We start from the raw sequence: 22861 nt of genomic DNA, 5'->3' as shown, positions 1-22861 counted from the left end.
TGGTACCTTGAGTTACAAACGCCTCAGGTTACAAACACCTCAGGTTACAAACTCCGCTAACCTGGAAGCATTACCTCGAGTTGAGAACTTTGCCCCAGGATGGGAATGGAAATCGTGTGCCAGCGGTGCGGCGGCAGCAAGAGGCCCCATTAGCAAAAGCGCGCCTCTAGTTAAGAACGGTTTCAGGTTAAGAACGGACCTCCGGAACGAATTAAGTTTGTAATTAGAAGTACCACTGTACACGCCTAATGCTTAAGCTTAAACGTGGTCCAATATATTGGTGGCTAATGGAAATCGCTAGCTAAAATTACTACGTGGCAGATAAATGTGTATTGTGTTGCAAACTACTGGAAATAATTTTGCTGCATTTCCAAGTAAAGTACCTTTTTCTTCTTTAAATGCCACACTAGCAGAAATGCTAGATGGGATATTTGTACTATTTATCTCTTTCGAGTCACCACTGGTAAGGCTTACAAGAATATGTACAGCAATTTGCCAAATGAAAGAAGAGTGCCTACTATAATCTTAGATTAACCTGCACCACAAAATTAGAGTATGTGGTGAAACAAGCAGACTGTATTACTTACTTGAAATTAATTCTTTTACAATTTTGCAGGAAATAATTCTGAAACGAGCAGCAGATATTGCAGAAGCATTATACAGTGTGCCACGCAATCACAATCAGATTCCAACACTTGCCAACACCCCAGCTCATACTGGCATGATGGGAGTAAATTCATTTAGCAGCCAGCTAGCAGTTAATGTTTCAGAAACATCACAAGCTAATGACCAAGGTATGTGAAGTTTTAATAATTATGTATCCAACATTTTGGATATTCTTGAAGTTGATCAGTATGTTCCACCTTCTTCCTTCAGTAGGATTCATGCATTCAATTAACCAGAGGTGTACCAATTATATTCAATGAAGTTTATTTTTTGCTTTACGATACAGAATCTTTATTGAAAATATTGAATAAAATACAAAAAGCTTGTGAGAATTAACAGTGCACTTTTCTACGTGTCTACTCGGTGCTGTAATCCTATGGCCATTTACTCGGAAGAAAGCCATAAGTATTCTTATTATGAAACATGATAATCTCTATTATTGCTTATAACATAACTGATTAATTAGAAACATATTAACCTCTAATATAGCGAAAGATATAGTTGTGCCTAAACCTTGCAGAGATCAACAGAGCAAGTACGTTCTGTCTGATGCCACAATTCTAAACGTGCTTAAATAAGGGAGTGAGTCCAGTTGAATGCAGTGAGACTTAACTTTTGTGTAAGCATGAATAGGATTGCAGCGTAATATTCCTGGATCAGGGCCACTAAATTCTTGCTGCTGTCCAAATTATGTGTGTCTGTTGAACTTACTTGTGTCATATTGATATCATAAATAAATCCAGGCTGGTTTTCACTGAAGCATGGGCACCCAGTGGGAGCACTTGCTTATATTTAGTGTGTAAAAATATCAGTTGTAACATTGAAGATTAAAATAAAAAGCAGCTTTTTGCAGCAAACAGGTCTTTCCTTTCTATTTTTAGCCCTTCCCCTCCTGTTTCTGCCAATTTTGGCATTTGAAGTCCCGAAAAGGCTGAAAGTTCGTTCAGCATGTTGGTACAAACCAGCAACCAAGCCTTCTGATAATTACCACTAAAGACAAATGTGACGGAAGCTGACACAATTGGATCGAAGGAAGCTTTTTGTTGGCTTTCTCTGCCAGGAGCAGAGGCAACACAGAATGATCCTCGATGATTTAAGTAGGGTTGGCGTGATAAGGTTATCTTGAACTGTAAAGAGATGATAGGGCAGTAGCAGACAACTTAGACCAAAGCTGTGCAATCAATTAAAAGTGTGTAATGTATGATGCGGAAGGGAAACCCTTCACCCCCCTAAATAATAACCATTTTCTTGGGATGGGTTTTTTTTTCTCTCTCTCTCTCCACCTAACACAGTAGGTTACAGTCGCAACACAAGCAGTGTTTCCCCGCGAGGATATGTTCCGAGCAGTACTCCTCAGCAGTCCAATTACAACACAGTCAGCAATAGCATGAATGGATATGGCAATGCTGGCATGCCCAATCTTGGAGTACCTGGTTCCCCTGGATTTCTTAATGGCTCTTCAGCTAACTCCCCTTATGGCAGTAAGTGTCTTTTTCTGGTACATGTAGTCATTACATAGATTCTTTATTTGTTACAAATATATATATATATATACTTTATTTTGATTTTTCTACAATGTGAGCTACTGGATAAAAGGAGGGGTGACTCTGGAGGCTGGACATTTAAAAAAACAAACAAAAACCAATTAAAAAAACCATGGCAAATATATTGGTATATGCCAAACAATAATCTTGGTTAAAAGAGAAAAGAAAAAAAGAACTAGATTGGACTACAAAATCTGCAACCAAGGTCCAACACAAAAGAGTTTGCCTGTTATCCAGAGTGTGGCAAGCCAAAGCTTTTTATTTTTTCATATATAATTTCCCCCCGCTATTATAAGAGAGACAAGGCCCTATCAATCTCTTTTTTCCCCCTTCCCTCCATGTTTGCCATAAAATCCACAATATGAGTCCTGATTATTTTTGCTTTATTGCAGTAGTGCCGTCAAGCCCTACCATGGCAGCCTCTTCGGTCACCCTCCCTTCAAACTGTAGCAGTACACACGGCATTTTCTCATTCTCACCTGCCAATGTCATCTCTGCAGTGAAACAAAAGAGCGCCTTTGCTCCTGTTGTCAGGCCCCAAGCTTCTCCTCCACCATCTTGCACCAGTGCAAATGGAAATGGACTTCAAGGTGAGCTGGATCTCTGTATCATTTTTTTGTGTAATTGCAGATTATTATTTTTAAAAACAAAACACTAGAACCTAACATTTTTAGATCTAAAAGGGAAAAAGAAGTATTTTTATCACTGGCAAATATTAAAAGACACAAAAAAACCCCAGACTTCAAAAACGAGGTGCTTATTTTTTATTTTTTAAATGGCTTTGCATTGCAGGGGCAAGACCTTGGTATTAAATACAGTAGCACAAAACATAGCCAATCATTTTACCGTACAGTGGTTAAACTTTAAGCTTTGCATTAGAAGAAATACTAGCTGTTTTTCCAGCATTTCCCCTTAAGGTTTCGTGCATTAATTTTTAAAATAAACACACAACCCTGAATGTCTCTCACAGATCAGATGTGTTCCTTTTTCTTCTTTATACTGCATGCATTTTTGATAGACACATTTTAATCGGCAGCATTTCAAGATGTGCTGTTTCTTCTACTTGTGTCACTATTTGAAACTTGAAGAACCTTACAGACATTTGAAGCTGTTGTTCCAACGTAGCTTTTGTTCACTCTCAAGATTCCTAATGAGGTTTTTGTGCTCTTATTGGAACTTATTCCAGCTAAACTGTCCATAAAAAGAGGAAAATCAGGACAAATAACTATAAAATAGCTTGTAGAATTTACATAGCCACTTGAAGTCATTAATACTAAGTGTGAAAATTTATAGAGGGAGCCGAAACAACTGCAAAGTCTCTTATTAAAGAGACTGCTTTGCATGTATATCACTGCCATACCTTTTTCAACGCAGGACCAAAACCTGCCTCAACTGAGCCAGCCTGAACTGTAACTCTTAACGGACACCAAAAAGCATGCTCTAAGCACTTAACACGGCACAGCCTGGGTAGAGTTGAGCACAACTAGTATTGATTTATTTACACTGCAGCCACCATTCACTTTCTGAGAATCAGGAAAGAATTAAAAGTCCTGGATCACAAAGGCATACATTTACATTTTAGGCTCTTTGTCTTATAAAGAGAATACCATCATCATATATTTCAACATTAGCACTGAGCTTACCTTTAGATGTATAAATATCATTGGTAGGACTGGAAAATCTAATTTATGCCAATAAAGATGCTACCCCTTAGGGATTTTTTTACCTCAATTACCTGTAAAATATCCAGTGATGGAAATATACAAGCTGTCCAGACCAACTAACTGGTCTGTTTGCTACTCTATTTTTCTAATGTTTGAACTCAAACATTTTTGTATTCTATTTTAAGATTAAAAAAATCAGGAATATAATCTGCAATACTGAAAAGATCCTAAGGTTCACAAAGAAATGTGGGTACGTTTGTACTTACAGAGTCTTTGGTGAAAAGGCTGGATAGGATTGCTGCCTAAAAGCACCTGTCTGTCAGAGAGGGCCAAAGGCAACTCCTTGTTTGCCTCTGATCAGGTCATTAAAGCATTAGCAAGTGTTGAGAGTTTTAAAATCTCTGGTCCTTATCATCTAAACACATTTGCATAACCCCAGCAAACTTTGTTTGCTTGTTTACCTGCTAATTACTTCAACAGGAGTCCCTGAATAGAATTGTTTCTTCTCTTGAAATAAATACGCATTTGGTGACGCTTGTTAATTTTTTAAAAAACAGAACAAAAAGTTTAATAACAAATGCAAGGTGCAAAGTAGGGTTTGTAAATTTTGTTAGAAATCTGCAACCATTTCAATAAAAGTTTAGCAAAGGGGTATTTCTTTCATCCCAATTTATGTTTCCTGAGCAGAGCTTTTGCTTCCACACTCCCAACTTTACATTTGAATTGAGAGGTACACTTGGGATAGCAGATTGTAGAATCTGAGTGGATGCACACCCTAGCTGGGTGAGGGAATTCCTGAGTTTTCAGGGTTGGAAGACAAACCAGGTTCTCCCTTCATGATCTCCGCCATCCCTTGCATTCTTTAACTTCTATCACTCCCACTTCTTCTCTTTCAGCTCCTCCCCTCCCACTTACTGGAAATATGTCAAGTCACTTCCTCTCCTCCCCTTTTCTGTGGCATCATGGGAGAAAGACCCTAAATCCCTCCTTTCTCCCATTGTTCTATGCAGGAGTCTCTGGAAATTTACCAGTGCCTCAGACCTTTCTTCCTCCCTCCTGGCTGTAGTTTAAAAACCCCAAACCAATTTAGGAATCCTTTAAAGGCCTCCTCCTCCAAGATCTACCACTGATCTCAGGAAATGTGAGAGGTAATTATGAATACAGTTTACTGAATATGTAAACCTTCTTCCAATAAATTTCTCTTGACTGCCTCAGTGTATTGTCTGTTCCCAAGAGTTACCTCAAATTCACAGACTTTCCTCAGATTTTCCTTGCCACTGAGATTACAAAACTTCCATTGCACCTATGCACAGCAAATTGTTTTTCTGTAGAAGAATGCACATAGTTTGGGCCAGTTCTAATGATGTAAGGAAGGCGGGGGGAATGGAAGCATAGTGTTATGAAAGAATATATTATCAACAGTACTTTTAAATGCATACATCCCTCCAATGCTTGCAGCTGCACTAGGGCAGCAAAACAAATTTCCTGTACTCATTGGGTCAGAGGGTGGGCTTTTGGGGGGTGGGGTAGGGAATAAAAACCGCTTTTAAGCATGCAGAATGAGGCAATCACACAGGTATCACCTTGATATTTTTACAGGAAGTATTTCCTTAAAAAGCAGTCCCAGTTGCAGATGGCATACTCTGGTTTCTCTTTAGATCGTAAAAATCTCTCGCATGGTGGGGAAGGGGATGCTCACCTGACCTGTGGTCAGTCATGTTGCTACTACTTACCAGAAGCTAGAGGGAAAATGCAGTGGGACGCTTGGTATGGTGAAATCCAGGGTCCTTGACAGTACATTTGCATCAACGCAACTGACTGGAGCTCAGGTAAGCTCCGCCACCCCCACCATGCTGTCCAGTACTGAGCAGCCCTACCAAGGTTGCATCAAAAACGTATCTCCCCAGAGAGAAGGACTGACCTACACTTCTCTTTCTAGTGAGGTACATATGGACACTTCCAATGTAAATGCAAGATAGCATTGTCCCATCATTAGGTTTGGATTTTGTTGAGTTGCTTGCTGGATGAAGTTATTTTAGATATGTACACCACAGGCTGGAATAGCACGTATATAAATTTTAGAAATAAACAAAATGCATTCATTGTAACCTACACACCCATAGGTAATTTCTATTATTACCAAAAAACCAGGGGTGAAGTTATTTTTTAAAAATGTGCTAAAGCAGCATGTGTGAAACTTTTGCTCCTAAACCATTTAGTTACTTTGATAATTCCACCTTTAACATTTCTCTTGAGAGTAGCTTCAGGGACAGACCTTCAATTTATATGATAGTAAACCAAGGACATGATTTGCCTGGGTGTGTGAAAGAAACACAGTGAACAGGGCATCTTGAAAAAAGAAAATAGGATTTTCCCTTATGGGCCCCAAATGTATACTTGGTAGGTTCAACCTCCATTTTATTCTGTTAGAGACTGTAATGATGTGGAGGCCCATAATGCTTTCTTTTGGTGGCCCTTGGCGAATATCCAAACTTCTTTCCACCTACCTAAGTGCTTAAATTGTGTGGTTGTTTTTAATTATATAGTTTGGCAAAAGTGTAAATAAGTAAAGGGGAAAAAAGACAGACTTATTGGGTATTTGATACTTTATTTTGCCAATTAATAAATCAGTATTAAAGCTTGATGGGCAAATGCAATTAAACTTTGACACTAGGATCCTATTAATCCTGGTCTCCTCTAGGTCACTTCTAAAGCCTGACATTCTTACTGACACATTAAACCATTCCCCCAAATTACTTTGCTGTCCAGAAAAATGCAGCATTTGAAATACAGCATTGGTGACAAATATAAGCTAATATAAAATTATTCTAATAGTTTCAGAAATCATAGTTTTTCAGCTGTGGTGATGAAATAAACTGATCTTGTGTTAACCAGCTCAGATGGCACCAGAGAAGTGGACATTTACAGACACTCTTATGGAGCCAGAAAGGTCCCACAAATCTTTTCCACACCCTCCCTAACTTAAAGGCAAACTCACCCATGTACACACTCGTGTTTGAATTGTCCCTACTCATACAAACTCATTTAACCAAATTGTCCTGAATCTAGCATGCCATAAGCAGAAAGCAGGAGCAGTTGGGAATCAAATGCAGCATCAAACATATTTGAATGTACTATCAGTGACCACAAACCACAGCTTACTTCACCTTAAGCAAATTACTTTTCAGTAAAAGGAATTTAGTCATTGAACCATTTGCAATTTAGTGATGTACACACACGTGTGAAGCAGTCCAAAAACAAACCTGCACATAATGCTAAACCATATTTTATCATTCTACACATGAAAGCCTCATGCTCTTGCCCTTCCCGCTCCTCCTCTGACGTGGCCACGAGGAGGAGATGAGAAGCTTTCACATTCTATTTCAAGAAACTATAGTTCCTAGTTTGAACCAGGAAACACGGCCTGGTTTATTTGTTACATTAAAAACATAGTTAAAAATCAATTGTGATTTAATGTGAATACTCCATGTGTCGGTGCATGCTGTTGAAAAGCTATTGCTCTGCTTTTCCCTACTTCTGCTACACCACCAGGAAACAATCCAGAGTCTGGCTGTCTCAATGTCCAGACCCAGGCTCATGGTTTGTTTCTCTACAAACAAACCATGAGTGGTAGCCAAGACTTATTAGCTTATTGTTTGTGGTTTCTTTTGATGGAACAAAACACAAGTCCAGGTTCTGATATCACAACAAGTGAAATCCTAGCTTGTTTCTCAGCTGCATGGCAAGAGCATGGGAGGAGTGGAGCAATAACTTTTCAGCATTTTGTACCAGCATGCTGCACATTCACATTTAAAACTAGTTTGGTTTTAACTGATTATGATGTATGTTCTGGCCCAATCACAGCTGTGCTTGAAGCCTGAACACTGAATTACTATTTTTTTGGTCATTATGTGCAAATACAGCTATTGTATGCTAAGCAAATTTCAGCTGAAGCAAACAATGGCATTTTAGGAATGGCTAGTTTGTGTCATGATCCCAACCATGAGCAGTGGCTTGACACTGAAGAGGAGCCTGCCAGGTCAAGAGGACTGGCTGCACAATTTTCAAATATGCTGGACCTAGACTCAGACACCAACCTAAGCCTGAGCTAGAACCTGTCAGCTAATATCCCACTGAACCAAAGACCTCGGAGTGGAACCTCCCGAGATAAAATCCATGGAGAACCCAGTACTCTTTACACCAGGGGGACTCACATTCACAATGCCCTGCTTATCAGTGTCTACAGTGAGTAAGGTGGGAGCTCCAGGCCAGAAGACTACCGCTTTAAGTATACAGTATCTCCATTCCTCAGGAAGTGGTCAGAATCTGAGAAGGGCAGCCTGAGTAAAGAGGGGTGGAAGGCTTTAGCTGTGCTCCAGATTTTGTCAGAGCAATTACCAATTTAGAGCTATCCATGGTCCTGTGACTCCGACCTGAACAGATTATGGCTAGCCTGCTCTCTCCTAAGGGGCTGCCTTGTCTTCTGTGGGCTCCCATGCAGAGACAGAACAGGGCAGTACATTTGCTGCTTCTTTCATGTCACCTTAAAAATTAAATGAGCAAAGCAAATTATCGCCTCAGGTATGGTGCTTCTGCTATGGCATCTCTCCTGTGCTCTATACAGTAGGGTTAGGGCACAGGAATAATGGAGGGAATAAGATAATCCTCCCATGCTGGGAATTCTGCTTCCTCAGCAATGCTAATGACCACTGTTCCAAACTCCCAATAACTACAATAAAATAACACAGTTGGGATATTAAGCCAGCAAAACTATGGATTTAAGATTTTGGTTCCATTTCCTTCCCGCTAAGACACCAGATAGTCTTTATTGCACTCCTTCCATCCTGCATGCACAAAACTAATACCTATGTTGATCTACAAATACCATGCAGGGTACCGATGTTGTAGACCAGGGAGACACAAGTGTGAGAAACTCTAGTCAAAAATGTCCATAATGAACACTATTAACTAGGTCTTAAGGGTATGTAGATTTGAATCACACACAGTGACATTTATTGGCTTGTCTAATGCAGAGATCAGCCTTGCAGACAATTACCAAAGGTGTGGTCACTCACAATATAATCATGTCACCTGCCCATCTCCTCTCACATTCTTCCACTAACACTTGGAACCCAGGAGCTCAGAGAATGATCCCTGTGCCTTCCAACTCTTCAACAAGAAAATGCTTTCAGGGACCAATTCCCTGGCAATGCTTCCACTTTTTCTGGATACAGAAAACCAGACTGTGGTGGCAATGGCCTTGACACCACTGTGCAAGTCTGAAGGCAGGTGGCAGAGAGAAGCTGATATGACAGCAACCAGCATTGATCCTCTCTTTCAAACTATGTATTCACTGCCACTATATTAACACAAGTGCTAATATAAAGCAGCATTTGAATGACCGACTACACAATTAGCTTGGGTTCTCCCTTCTATAGCCACAAAAACTTTTAAGTTAGGAGAGTTTGCATAAGTGTGTGCCACTATCTAGTTTGCCACTTGGGAGCACACTGAGGGCACAATTGTTAATTCACCTTCCAGGTGAGCATGCAAATTGCAGATTGCATGACTGGGGTAGCTCAAATCATTCTTTGCCAAAATAAATAAAACAGCATGAACTGCGTAAATCTCCTCTGCTTTTTCAGACCAAACAACATCCTTTTTTTCATTTGCTCTTCCTTGCAGTATAACATGAAAGTCCACATCATAGTTTGTCACCATTACATTTCACTCACTATATTTCCTGAACATAAGCAAGCAGCATACTATTTGTTTCCAAGTGTTGTGCTATTAGTTCTACCATGCCTAAGACTAAATTACTTTACTTGCTTTGTCAATAGTGAAAAATATGAAAGAATATTGCAGACAAATACTTTGAAAAAAGACTATTTCCGTGACAATCAGAAACTAAACTTGTGGGAATCATATTTCACCACATACCTTTAAAATACATTTCACATATTAAATTTGGGTTGATTTTTAAATACATATTTTTTGCAGATTAAAATTAAGTATTTTGGTTTAGTATAAAAATGAAAGACCTGCATCTAAATAATGTTGTCTCTGACAGTGATCAAAGGCTCATACATTTGAAAGCAGCTCTATAAATAAATGGGGTTAAGTCAGATCAAGATATGCATGAGCTCAGAGTTTAGACCAAATGTAGCTAACCTGTGGCTTATATGTAATTGGTATTCCTGTAGTGAATGCCTTCCACCCTAGTCACAGGGTAGAAGGCATTCACCACAGGAATACCAAGGGGGGTCTTGGTAGTGCCATGGTTTGCACTACCTAAGGATTGTGAGCAAGCCAGGGAAGGTTCAGTGTGGTGTGGGCAGATGCTGAAAGAGTGAAGGGTCCCTGTTCAGAAACCCAATAAAAAAGAAATAAAAGATTACGTGCACTGAATATGTAGCATCAGGAGTTTTGGTGCATCTGGCAGAAACCTATGCTTTGCCGTCTCTTCATGTCTACTTTGTCTCAGTTTTTAGAAAGATGATTAGAGTATGCATTTGTTTCCACATGTTAATAAGGACAAGGGTTTTGTAGGTTTATATGCAACAAGAGCAAGAGATATACATGAGCATGTGGGATTGTATATATGAATAAGAGGAAAGATATGTAGCTGTGTGTGCACTGAAGACTGTTTGGAAACATGCTTTAGCAGGGACCAATGTATATCTGCTCAGAGCGCATCCTGCTTGATTGGTTTATACATCACATTTGTATTCCCTCTCCTTCCATGGAGCCCAGGGTGTTGCTTTTCTCAAGTTTATTCTAATAACAACCCTGTGAGGTAGGTTAGGCTAAGAAAGAGTCCCTGGTCCAAGTTAATCTAGCGACCTTCCATCTACAGGTATTTGAGCCAGGTTTCCCCAGTCAAAAACTCTAGTCGCCCAAGTTTGGTTGTCACTAGTACACTGAAAACAGCAATCAGCTTGTGTGTTTGATGGCATTGGTAATAGTGTCTTTGAGTTTATGCCCTGTTTGCAAGACTGTATATTTTGGAGAACATAACATCTGTATTTTTTCAGGAGAAAATAAATTTCCCAGAAGTATGGTGAGGAAGGGCATCAGCCTCTTTAGGAATACCCAACTAAACTAAACCCTAAACTGCATTTTATAGTCATTTTTTAAAAAAATGGGCCATGGAGACTATTGGAACCATGTTCCCTCTTCTGTGCAGCTATTTCACTGGCAATACAGGAAGGTGAAAATTGGCTGAATGTTGCATTCACCACTGTTGGCCCTAATTTAACAGAATACTTGCTACCAAATGGTAATAGTGTTATTAGTATTTATTGCTGTCAATTAATGGCAGAGAGAGCTCGCTGCTGCCGCAGATAGCCAAGGCTCTGCTCCATCCCTTGCCAATGAGCTGCAGTTACCACAAGGGAACATTTACTGGCCGAAAACTGTGAGCAGCACATCACTGTGCCCCCATCATTTGGCATTGTTTCTCCCAGCCCTGATGGCAGCATTGTTCAGGAGCTAAATATACTGGAACGCTGCCATATTGGGGGAATTCACAGCTGGCAAGAACTGGCTGCAATCCAAGCAGTGGCACATAGGGGTCGAAATGGAAGAGAGTCTGGTTGTTAGGCTCCATCTGCAAGCCTGTGACTAATCTTTCCATGTAAACAAAGGCATGCTCAAAACTTTCATGTACAGGATTTGCCTAACCTCGTAAGTTACATCTAAGGCTGGCAGTATTCACTGTGGAAAAACTACAGAAAAGTTACTTACCCCCTCCCCCAGCATCGTTTTATCCTAGAAAAAATAAATAATCAACCAATATTTTACAAGCAAGCTGCAAACTGTATGAGAAAACAAGACTTACCGCATAAGGTGAAGGCTGTCTTGCATGCTGTTCTTCCCCTAAGCCAAAGGTCCATGAGTACAGCAGCAGAATTCATGGAGCTACTGCTCAACACAGACATTCAACTCATCCTCATCGTTCCATCTGTTCTGTGGGGAAAGGAATCCATGAGCACCACTACTCCCATGAATCTGAATTTTAGTCAGTGGGACCACACACGTACAAGGGTTACTGAGTCACCTTTTGTGACACATTGGCATGCATATAATACAATATGGTCAATCAACTGCACAGGGGCTGCTAGTGAAATAGGTAGCATGTCTGTGGCACTCCCGGGCAAGAGGAAAAGCCTATCTCCATTCCAATCTGCCTTTCCTAAATTATGTTCCTCCTTTGCTTCATGACTCAGTACAGGAGCCATGGTTGGGAGAGGCGCTGCACTGTGCCTCTCCCAACCGCAGCTCCTATGCTTGCTCTTGCAAGCAGCAGAGGCGGCGGTGGAGGGACGAGCAGCTTGAAAGGAGCCCTTTGCTGCTGGCGGCAGTGGAGAAATGAGCAGCCCAAAAGCAGCCCTTTGGGGCTGCTTGTTCTTCTTCCGCTGCTGTCGCCACCACCAGGTTTTTGGTGTAGTGAACCGGCTTATACTCGAGTCAATAAGTTTTCCCCATTTTTTGTGCTAAAATTACGTGTCTCGGCTTATATTCAGGTCGGCTTATAGTCTAGTATATACGGTACATGGGTGGCCAGACAAAGAGAGTGTATTACATAAGAAATACAACCAGCTTTCAGGAAAACCCGCAACAGCAAATCTGAGATAAATTGATATTTTTTGAGATTAATGAACTGGGAAATTGAAGTTCGCATCACTACATCAAAAATGTATTAATGTTTCTTGTACATAAATTAATGAGAATGATCAAGACAAAATTTAAACACCATAAGGTTAAAACAGCCCAAATTATACTCTTGCCAAGGAGATAACTAGAACATAATGACAAAATTTAGCTTCTCCCTGTTTAACAAGCCCAGTCCTTTCCCTTGATATACCATATGTACGGCACAGCTCCCACAGCGTCCAGTATTAGGAAAGTGTGCCCTGATCGCTTTTAATATCCAGAGAAAATCCCTGTTACAGGTCTTTGCTGACATATGCATTAGGGTCTACTGGCCCATTCTTGGACGAGACACAGAGGGGCCACCAAATGACTTGTCTCTCCTAAGTGCTCTGCATAGTATTCTCCCAGTGCTGAAGTAGCAACAGTGGTGGCTACTAACCTAAATACAGGGGCTGGTGCCAGTTCCCAGTGCCAGAACAAAGGGACTCGGATCTCTTTGCATCACTACTGGGTACCTTGATCCTGAGCTTTGTGTGGCGCACACAGACTAACAAGGGATTGGGCTCTAAGCATTTTTTAAGAAACAAATTGAGCTAGCAAGTGGAAGATTTTAATCTCATGTCTTTTTTATAGTGCTTTGACAGATTCCAAAGCAGGTGTACTATACTTGACTTTGATCTCAGAAAGTCATTGACTTATTAAAGTCAGCATACTATTAGGATAAAGTACAATTAACAGAATGTCAAAATTGAGGCTTTCCACTTAGGCTTGAGTGCTTGGAAAAAGAGAAAAAGCTAAGGTTAGTCAGATTTTCATTTAGGGAACTTGAGAAGTGTCTGGTCCTTGATTGGTAAGTGAGCTGGCCTTGTCTGACATTACCAAAAGTGACCATGTTGTTTCTCAGCTGTCAACATAGGCAGTCTCCAGGGAGTCTGGGCCACTGTTTGCCATTAACAAAACGCTAAGAGAAATATCACACATGTGGGAGGCAGGATGCTTTGCACAAAAAAATGTCAGAATCCTTTTCATTTTAAAAGTGAAGTCCTTACAGAATGCTCTGGTAGGAAAGTCCTATTTTAAAAATAATTTAAAATGTTTGAGTGGGGAAAACAAAACACCTTCCCTCATTGGATAGCCTGATGTACTAGTAACAAATGACAAAAACAGTCTGGCAGCTACTGCATGCAAACTATGTTGTAATATTAAATGTTGGAAACGTCCACCAGCAGTCCACCCAGATTTTAAGAAAACACACACACACACACATCCTATCATGCTCTGTGATCCAGAGATGATGATCTACATGCAGTAATCAACTTCTGTATGCATCACAGCTCATTTCCTGGTGCAATACTCTTGCATGCAGAGGGTATGTTTCACATGTGGAAATGTTTCACACCAATAATCCAGCACATAACTTTGGCAAGAACATACATATCTGCCTGCAAAGCGGCAGGAGCTGTATTCTCTCCCCCCCCCCCCAGCCACAGTCCTCTGGATCACAGCCCATATATTATGTGAAATAGGTGGATGTCCCTAAATGTTTTGTGGAAGTTGGTACTTCTGGGAAATATTTGTGCATGGTGGGATTTTTTTTCTTCTTCTTTGCAAGTTCTAATAATGCTTATACACATATTTAATAGTTCTTTTTCTCTTTCTTTCAGCTATGTCTGGGCTTGTAGTCCCGCCAATGTAAATTCATTTTTGTTTACCTACCGTAGCACCAAGCTTCAGAAGATGAGCTTTTTAGGGGACAAGTTTAGTATATAAGACATGCTGATGGAAACAGTATCTTCAAAATACAATCAGCAAAACATTGAAATGCTACAAAAAAAAACTTTGTTTAAAGATTTTATTTAAACTACTAAGAATCAACATGCAAACAATCAACTTCTTCATGAACTATTCCATTTTATTAACTGAACTTCTCTCTTATTTTCACATTTCTTGATCCTGAAGAATAAGGAAAAAGCGACGCCTATTTTGTATAAAGTTTCTGATTACGTCTTGGCTATGTCTAGTACTTGCTATGTGTCGGGAAAAACTTTGTGGATGCACCATTTTGATTATCATGAAACACTGATGAAAAACGCCTCCAAAACATTTTTCTGTACTCATAACTAGATTCACAATGGTTGTGTATCTCTATAATGTGAAATATTTTTTTGTGGTGAAAAAAGGGGGCCAAGGAGGTATGAGCCATCAAAACTGGAAAAAAAAAGGATGAATATATGATTTGGGAAAATTTTGGGAGCTAGGGAGGGTGGGAGGGTTTATCATTGCTTAACTTCATCTTAAGGAAATGGAACTTTGTAACTTATTGTAGTTAGAAATTGTAACTTTGATATTGAATTCTCTTGCCTTCAACAAGCACACTGACAGAGAAAAAAATGCTACTGTCTGTTGGTTAAAAAAATATACTTCCACTGCTAGAGCTTCCTGTTAAGCAAGTGTGATCTGCAACATTTTTTCAACTTTTGCTAGCACTGTATACTATTGCATTCTTAGGCTACTGTGAAGTCTATGTTTCTTGTACCAGAAAATTGTCCTTTTGACTTCTAGATCCTTCTTCCCTAATGTGTTTTGTATGTGGTTATAAAATTGTAGACTTTTGTGATTTTGCCAAAGTTGTAGCTAAATATTTATACACTTGTCTTGAATTTTTTTCAGATCCACTTAAATATTTAGATCAGCAAATTTTATTCCTTATAAAAATAAGGAATAAAATAGTCATACATTACAACACTTTCTTTCACATAAACACTTGCAATCTACCAAGGGAATTTATTTTGTAACATATTGATTATAAATATTGTATTTATCTTTGAAATTTTGTATATTGCTTTTTATCATTTTCTCCCCCCTTGTATGTATGTTTTTTCGTCATTTGACTGGTATTGTGATGCTGTGAAAAGCATTAAGCCAAGAACAGCTGCCTTCATGTGTTTCTGTTAAAATAAATTTGTGTTCATTCATTTCATTTGTATTTCAGAAAGTTGTTATTTGTTTGGACTTTCCATCCTTTTTGTTGTTTTGAGGGAAAAAACATTGTTTATTTTTATATTATTTTTAAGTTATCTGAACAAATGATTTTGAAATAAAGTTGTTTGTTGTATAGTTAAAACGGAATTGTGCCACATGGCTGTAATAAATACTAGTAGAATATGTGCATGTGATGCAGCCACAAGAAAAAGAAGATTCTCCTATTTTGTGTTAGCATTTTTGTTTTTTTTAAAAAATCCTGTTTTGTCTCATGCCTTATTTTCTTTTTCTATCTTAAAAAAAAAAAAAAGATTGTAAAAAGTCATTTTACCTGCCACCCCATGACTTTGCCACATAGCTGAACTGTGTTTACTGGGAGGGAGGGGGGAACCAGAGGCCTAAAAGCTTATAAAATAAAAATCCACTTCTGATGTTTTACTTAAAAGTGTTTGCCACATTAACTACTTGGATGCCTTAAAAGTAGACTTCTGAAGAACTTTTTGTGCTGTTTTATCATGGGCCTACACCACAATTAATCACTACTTCATCTGGATGATTTATGGTGTAAAAAAAAAAAAAGCACAAACCTGGGGTACAATCTTCTAATTTACTGCACTCATCTATTGGGGGGTGATGCTTTACCAACCCCATGAAAATGGCTGGTTGTAGGACCACAGCAGTGCTTGGTTGATTGCATCCCTGGTGTACAACTGTGTCACTCCTTTGTGTGTCTGCTTTCTGCTGCACTCTGCATATTCTGTAACCCAGCACTGTTTAACAGAGAGAAAGGCTTGTATGCAATTCGGATCGTGCACAATTTTTATAAGTTGTTTTATTTACAGATTCCACCCCCCCTTTTTTTGGTAGCAAGACCTACAGCGTTGACTGTAATTTATAAACTGGAATGACCTCTTCAATAATATCGTGCCTGTTAGTGCCAATCCTTAGACAGCTGGTCCCCCGCTTTCTTTCTTTGCACTAAATGCTTTGTAAATGCAGCACTGCAAAAACATTTTTTTTGCAAACTGCAGCAGAATTAAAGTCCTAAGCAAAAAGGAGGGACCATTTTTTAAATACGAAAAATGCACATTTTCAGGAAACGTTTATAAAAGGTTTGAAAACTGAAACAATATATCACAAATAATTAGCCAATAAGGTTAGCTAAGTGGGAAAGCCTAAGAAGTCACTTTGAAACTGAATTGCCTCAGTTTTATTTTATATAAGTAAGGTTTTGATCTTAAAAAGAAAGGTCATATGTACATCTTAAGAAAGTTTGCAAGTTTCTTCATAAACGCAATCTTGTTTGTGTTTTAGATTAATTAGTCAATGCACTCATTGCTTCATTGTCTCCAAACGGAAAACTTCACTAAATGGTAGATTTTACTGTTAAAGACCCTACAATAAGATTGTTTTATCTGTACATTTTTCAGATATTTAACTGTATAAAAATGTTCATTTTACACAATATTTAATTAAAGTATTTCTTGTCTGTGAATTTCACTTCTGGTAATTTTTCAGGTTTGATTATTAAAATAGCCAAAAACACAAGCCACCAACAGCTGGGACTGTTAATTTCATTCTGAAAGTGTTAAGAATGTACCCCCCCCCAAGGCTTAACTAAGGGTTCATTTCTATGTTCACATACGACACTAGATGTTTCATCACTTGAGCTTCTGTGAGCTGTTTCCAGTGAAAACTGCTGGGTTTGACCTGATGTCAAGTGAAGCAAAAAATGCTGTTGTGTTCTACTTGTGATAAGTTTGTCACATACCCCCACACTACATCACACTCACAGCACAATCCTATGTCCTAAGCAACCCTAACCTGTCGAATTCAGCAGGGCTTACTTCCAAGTAAGTGAGGTTAGGACTGCAGCCTTAAACATTGCTTTCATTCGCTGATAAATATGCACATGTGAGTTCTCCCTGTGATAAAGTGAATTCAGACATGTCAAACAATAGCAGTCGCCTCGTACTAAGGTGTACCCAGGTAACTGCTTTTGCTGGGCATCATGATGCTTATGCAGGTAACTGGAAGAGTACAAAGATGTGTTCAGATGGTGGGGATAAAGACTCATTTGTGCAAAAGCCACAATGGCATCAAGTAAAACTGCATTACTTTTTATGATGTACTTATATGATGTTTCATTGCACGGCACCAAAGTTGCTTGGAAAAGCCATTGCCCCAAGCCCCTTTACTCATCTCTGTGTTTTAGTCACCCAAAGCCCCAATATGCAAAACACTGTTGCATTCTTCTGCCTTTTAATGCAACATGGGTTTTAATAGCTTAGAACATGGGTAGGCAAACTAAGGCCCAAGGGCTGGAACTGGCTCAATTGCCTTCTAAATCCGGCACGTGGATGGTCCAGGAATCAGTGGGTTTTTACATGAGTAGAATGTGTCCTTTTATTTAAAATGCACCTCTGGGTTATTTGTGGGGCCTGCCTGGTGTTTTTACATGAGTAGAATGTGTTCTTTTATATAAAATGCATCTCTGGGTTATTTGTGGGGCATAGGAATTCATTCATATTTCCCCCCAAATATAGCCCAAAATATAGCCCCAAAATATAGTCCGGCCCCCCACAAGGTCTGAGGGACAGCGGACTGGCCCCCTGCTGAAAACGTTTGCTGACCCATGACTTAGAGCAACAGTTCAATTTATGTATGTCAGTAAACAATATTCATTTTTAAAACCCTTTATTAACAGTTTGACCCTGTGTGGACAAATATGGATATATATAACTTCCCTTCCTAGCAAATAGATGACCCATGAGCATCTACTTAATTGCTCAAATTTTGTGCATTTTATCGAAAAAAATCCTAAGACTATGAAACCAACTAAAGCATTTCCATTTTACTGGGCATTTAATCAGATTCTAAAAAGAGCAAATCCTGCTTTTGTCACAACAAATCAGGAGAAAAAAACATCCACAGCTATGTCTACTCTTTTAAAAAATAAAATGTATATCCCCTCCTTTATAATGGATGATTTCAGAGCAGGTCACAACTATACAATTCATTAAAAACATTTCAAAGCCATAGGTCACAGATAGCCATAATAAACATAGTTCTCCAGTTATACTCAGAAATGTAAGCCAAATAAGATTCATACAAAAGACTAACGGAACAAAATAGTTTTTAACCAGTACTGAAAGCTGCTAAGTGTCACCACTCAGCTAACTTTAAGTGGGATGGACTGAAGAGACGGTCGAGGAGATATAACTGGGAAGACTCTGCCATGAGTTTTCTGGTTATTTGTTGCTGAATAACCAAAAGGGCCTACCTGTTGGATCTCCGATCATGGGCAAAACTTCGGGGAGAGATAGTTCTTTAAATAACTGGGACCTAAGCTGTTTGTGTATGTGTGTTTGTGCATGCACACACATGTATTTCTATATAAAACCAGCACCTGGAATTTGTCTTGGTAGCAAAGAAACAACCACTTTTGATCTTTAAGGACCCACATTGTATGATCTCACCCAGCCACACCAGTCAACATCCTCATGGGTGCATTTTGCACTAGCTGCAACCTCCAAACAAATCTCAAAGGCAGCCCCTAGTAGTAGAATGTACTTATGCATATAAAGATCGCCAAAGCCACTGAACTCCCTTCTACAATGAGACGGGTAATGCTTTAAAAAAACATACCAAATGTTTATGAGCAGCCTTTCTAACTCAGCAGCTGAGAACCCACAGCAACTTACAATAAACTGTATTAAAGCATCAAACAGTAACACAACTCCAACCATGTTTTAAAAACCACAAATGGTTGAGGCAGCAATGAAAACTGGTCCTATATCAAGCATGTTCAACAGACCCTGCAAAAATCTTGCAGGGTGGGGAGAGAATTAAATGATAGCAAAACATTTTACAAATGCTTATTTAAGTACACAAACACGAGAGTGGGTTCACATCCTGGAGAAAGGATTTCAGGTAGTTGCTAGGAAGGCCTCTGCCCGAAAACCTTGCGAGTCGCTGCCAGCCCAAGTAAGCAATAACCCAGGAAGCTGGTCTGACTAGGCAGCTTCCTATGTTCAAAAATTTGGCTGGACATCTGTCAAATCACCATGTGAAGGTCAGCCAGCAGCATAATCTCTTGAGTTTTGCTGTATGTTAGCTCACTCATTCACAGGCTGCCAGTGTAAAATGCTCTCTTGTTCATCCACAGAACACAGAAAGTCAATGCTCTCAATATCTAGGCGTAGTGTAAAGTTTCCTTTTACCCCCCCTCCCTCTCTCTCTTTCCTGAACCAAATACCTTTTCTGCACCTCCTTATCTCACACTTTAGCCACAATCAAACACTCCAGATCTCTGGTTCATTGCCAGTATGTATTCTCCCTTTTCTCCTCCTCCTGCCCACTTTTTCCACTTAACTTCCCAGCCCATAGCATTGCTTGCACAAGCAACACTTCACTTCCCTCCTTTACCTTCTGCCAGCTGCACATTACTCCTGTCCTTAGGCCCCCTCGGTGAGGTGATTGGCAGCCAAACAAAGCTTACACTTCACACTCACAGAACCTGCAAGACAAAATTCTTTTGCTGCCAGCATCCCCACTAGCAGCTGGAATGCTGGTGAATGTTCCATGATACAGTACAGTGGTACCTTGGGTTAAGTACTTAATTCGTTCCGGAGGTCCATACTTAACCTGAAACTGTTCTTAACCTGAAGCACCACTTTAGCTAATGGGGCCTCCCGCTGCTGCCGCACCGCCGGAGCCCGATTTCTGTTCTCATCCTGAAGCAAAGTTCTTAACCTGAAGCACTATTTCTGGGTTAGCAGAGTCTGTAACCTGAAGCGTATGTAACCTGAAGCATATGTAACCTGAAGCATATGTAACCCGAGGTACTACTGTGTTTGCAGCAACTGAGCCAATGAATGAGAGTCTTAGGAGGCCTCACAGATGACAGGTAGGCCAACAATTTTTATCTTTAAAAAAAAAAAATAGGTAAGGCTATACACACCTAAGAGACTGCTTTATCACTTCATAGTATCTTCAAACATTTCATTGAAAAGTGGCAATTATGTGCTTATCATTGCTTATAATGCGTGAAACCACTTGATATCTTCAAATACAGAAACAGTCATTTATCGAGACATCTGCTAGTTAACTTTTGCTGTAATGTCGAAAGCTACATCAAGTCTAGAAAGCAAGAACATGAAGTGGGACATTTTTTTAAAGGGTACCACACAACTCAGTAAATATAAAATTGCCTTTCTGCCACTCCTTAAACACTTCTGAAATTAACATTAGGACTAATACTCAAATATACAGATTCTTCTTTCCTGGTTTCTTAATTAGGGCTGAGAGAATAGATGAGTCTATCATAGTGCACAGCAACAAACTCATTATCCTTGAGAACATAAGAGCCCTCCTGGACCAGACCAAAGGCCTGCCTAGGTTAGCATCCTGTTTCTCACAGGAAAAAACCCCTAGCAGGACAATAAGGGCCTCTCTCCACTGTTGCTCCCCAGAAACTGATAATTCAGAATGATGCTGCCTCTGATTCTTCACCCATCAGGGTTAGAACACATTGACAGCTTTATGCTCTATATGAGATCATTCCCAGATTCATGATGCTATGGTGGTAACTAGCACACATTTGCAGTTATATATAATATAATTAGATATTGTGGTTTGCTCCATTTCTGATTAATGCTTTCACGCACAGCATAGCACAGCTCACAGATTTGCATGTCAGACTAACTCAGTTAGTATTTCTCCTCCCATTTTATGAAACACTACATACTGTGCTTGTTTCAGACTAAAGCTCTTGAATTCAAATATATCATTGTCATCCTAATTAGCTTCTGTAAAAATCATCTCGATTTATTAGACTATGGAGCAAAAATAACAACAACCAAACCCAAAAAGAATAAAGAGGTGATGTGAAGAGACCTTTTATGCCCAGAACAAATGCATCCTGGTGTTTCCCTGTTGTTTTGTTCTTGTTTCCAGGATTGGAAACAACTTCTGAAGTGCCTCTGAAATTTGGGACAGCTCATACCACAGCCATGTGTGCCTTACAGGAGGGAGGAGCTATTTCCAGCTCCTCCACATGGTGTAGTGGTTAAGAGCGGTGGACTCATAATCTGGTGAACCGGGTTCGCTTCCCCGCTCCTCCACATGCAGCTGCTGGGTGACCTTGGGCCAGACACACTTCTCTGAAGTCTCTCAGCCTCACTCACCACACAGAGTGTTTGTTGTGGGGGAGGAAGGGAAAGGAGATTGTTAGCCGCTTTGAGACTCCTAAGGGGACTGAAAGGTGGGATATCAAGTCCAAACTCCTCCTCCTCCTCTTCTTCCTCCAGAAAAGCATGAAAGAGTGGCCGCTTAAATGCCAATACTATCATCAGGTGCATTCCAAAGACTATTGCAAAGACTCAAGGCTGCAAAGTTTCGACACTATTCTGTAGGACTTTATCTCAGATGTTGAAACAAGAAAATGGATGTGCTGCTAATATTCACCACAGAGAAAATGCAAACGTAAGAAAAAAATATTAATTTATAGAACTATTTATAAATGACAAGACATAGGCTGATAGATCACCTATAACACACAAAGGGGTTAATACTTCCACCAGTTACACTAGTACCTGTGTCTTATGGAAATGATGAATGAATTACCCCCTCAAGTATGTGTAACACAGTAATAGCTCTGGTATGGGGGTGGGGAGTGTAAAGTCAATTTAGAAGGACTTTTAAGAAATTTTTATCTTTATATTTCTAATCAAAACTAAGGAATGGAGACACTAAAAAATATATGCCAATTACTGTAGAGCAGCCTTTTAAAGTCTTTCAAGCTTTTAAAGATTATTCAAAGCACTTGAAATGGACTTCAATCTAATGCCTCATTTCATTGCATTAAACAGCCTAGTTAATAAAGAATCAATATATTCAAAGGGCAAGGTTATCTTTTGTCTATAAGGGGTGGTGTCATTCTGAACCTTTTATAGTTCAAATGCTGAAAAAGACCTCATGAAATCCATACTCATCAAGTGGGTCAACTAGAGCAATAAAGAGGCCCCTGAAAGAATGGCTGCCCTCCTTTAAAACAACTATAAGTCTTATCTACCTCACATAGTGCTCCCAAATAATCAGTCAGAAAATGTCAATTTCTCATCAAGACAAGAGGCCCCAATGATATTTTTTTTCTAGAGAATACATACAATTAAGAGAATGCAGAAAGAAGGCACCATCGGTGATTTGTAGCTTATTATGTCACCAGCAAGCTGTGATCTAGCTCTAAGCAGATAATAAGGGTTGTTGATAACTAAAGTGTCAATATGCCAAAGAACGATTTTTGAATGTGAGCCCTTGTGCCTTTGCTCCCTCCTTTCGCTGATCACA

General features: G+C 39.5%; 1 protein-coding gene and 1 long non-coding RNA gene across 30 annotated transcripts in view; one reads left to right on the top strand and one right to left on the bottom strand.

The window, feature by feature from the left end:
* EBF3 (EBF transcription factor 3) overlaps positions 1-17006 on the top strand; it is a gene marked incomplete at its 3' end in the record, with an annotated part of 178522 nt that extends 161516 nt beyond the window's left edge. For 8 of the 27 annotated variants that reach the window (XM_083439653.1, XM_083439676.1, XM_083439664.1 and 5 more), the window contains 4 exons: positions 617-794; positions 1959-2147; positions 2603-2800; positions 5533-5666. In XM_083439653.1, the coding sequence (XP_083295779.1) occupies positions 617-794; positions 1959-2147; positions 2603-2800; positions 5533-5666 (699 nt within the window). Of the gene's footprint in view, positions 1-616; positions 795-1958; positions 2148-2602; positions 2801-5532; positions 5667-14193 lie in introns of those variants that run through there. The other 19 variants (XM_083439659.1, XM_083439658.1, XM_083439660.1 and 16 more) reach the window with 7 other exon arrangements.
* Positions 836-22861, bottom strand: part of LOC310677207 — a 60602-nt gene continuing 38576 nt past the window's right edge. Inside the window, exons 2-5 of one of the 3 annotated variants that reach the window (XR_014510981.1) lie at positions 11715-11842; positions 5608-5747; positions 2690-2813; positions 836-1793 (exon numbers count right to left, since the gene is read on the bottom strand). This is a non-coding gene — a long non-coding RNA (uncharacterized lncRNA). Of the gene's footprint in view, positions 1794-2689; positions 2814-2960; positions 3402-5607; positions 5748-11714; positions 11843-22861 lie in introns of those variants that run through there. The other 2 variants (XR_014510982.1, XR_014510983.1) reach the window with 2 other exon arrangements.

Source organism: Podarcis tiliguerta (genome assembly GCF_965153285.1).
Source record: "Podarcis tiliguerta genome assembly, chromosome: 5".
NCBI classification, from domain to species: domain Eukaryota; kingdom Metazoa; phylum Chordata; class Lepidosauria; order Squamata; family Lacertidae; genus Podarcis; species Podarcis tiliguerta.
The sequence above is the reverse complement of the archived record's forward strand: the minus strand, read 5'-3'. Positions and strand labels throughout refer to the sequence as shown.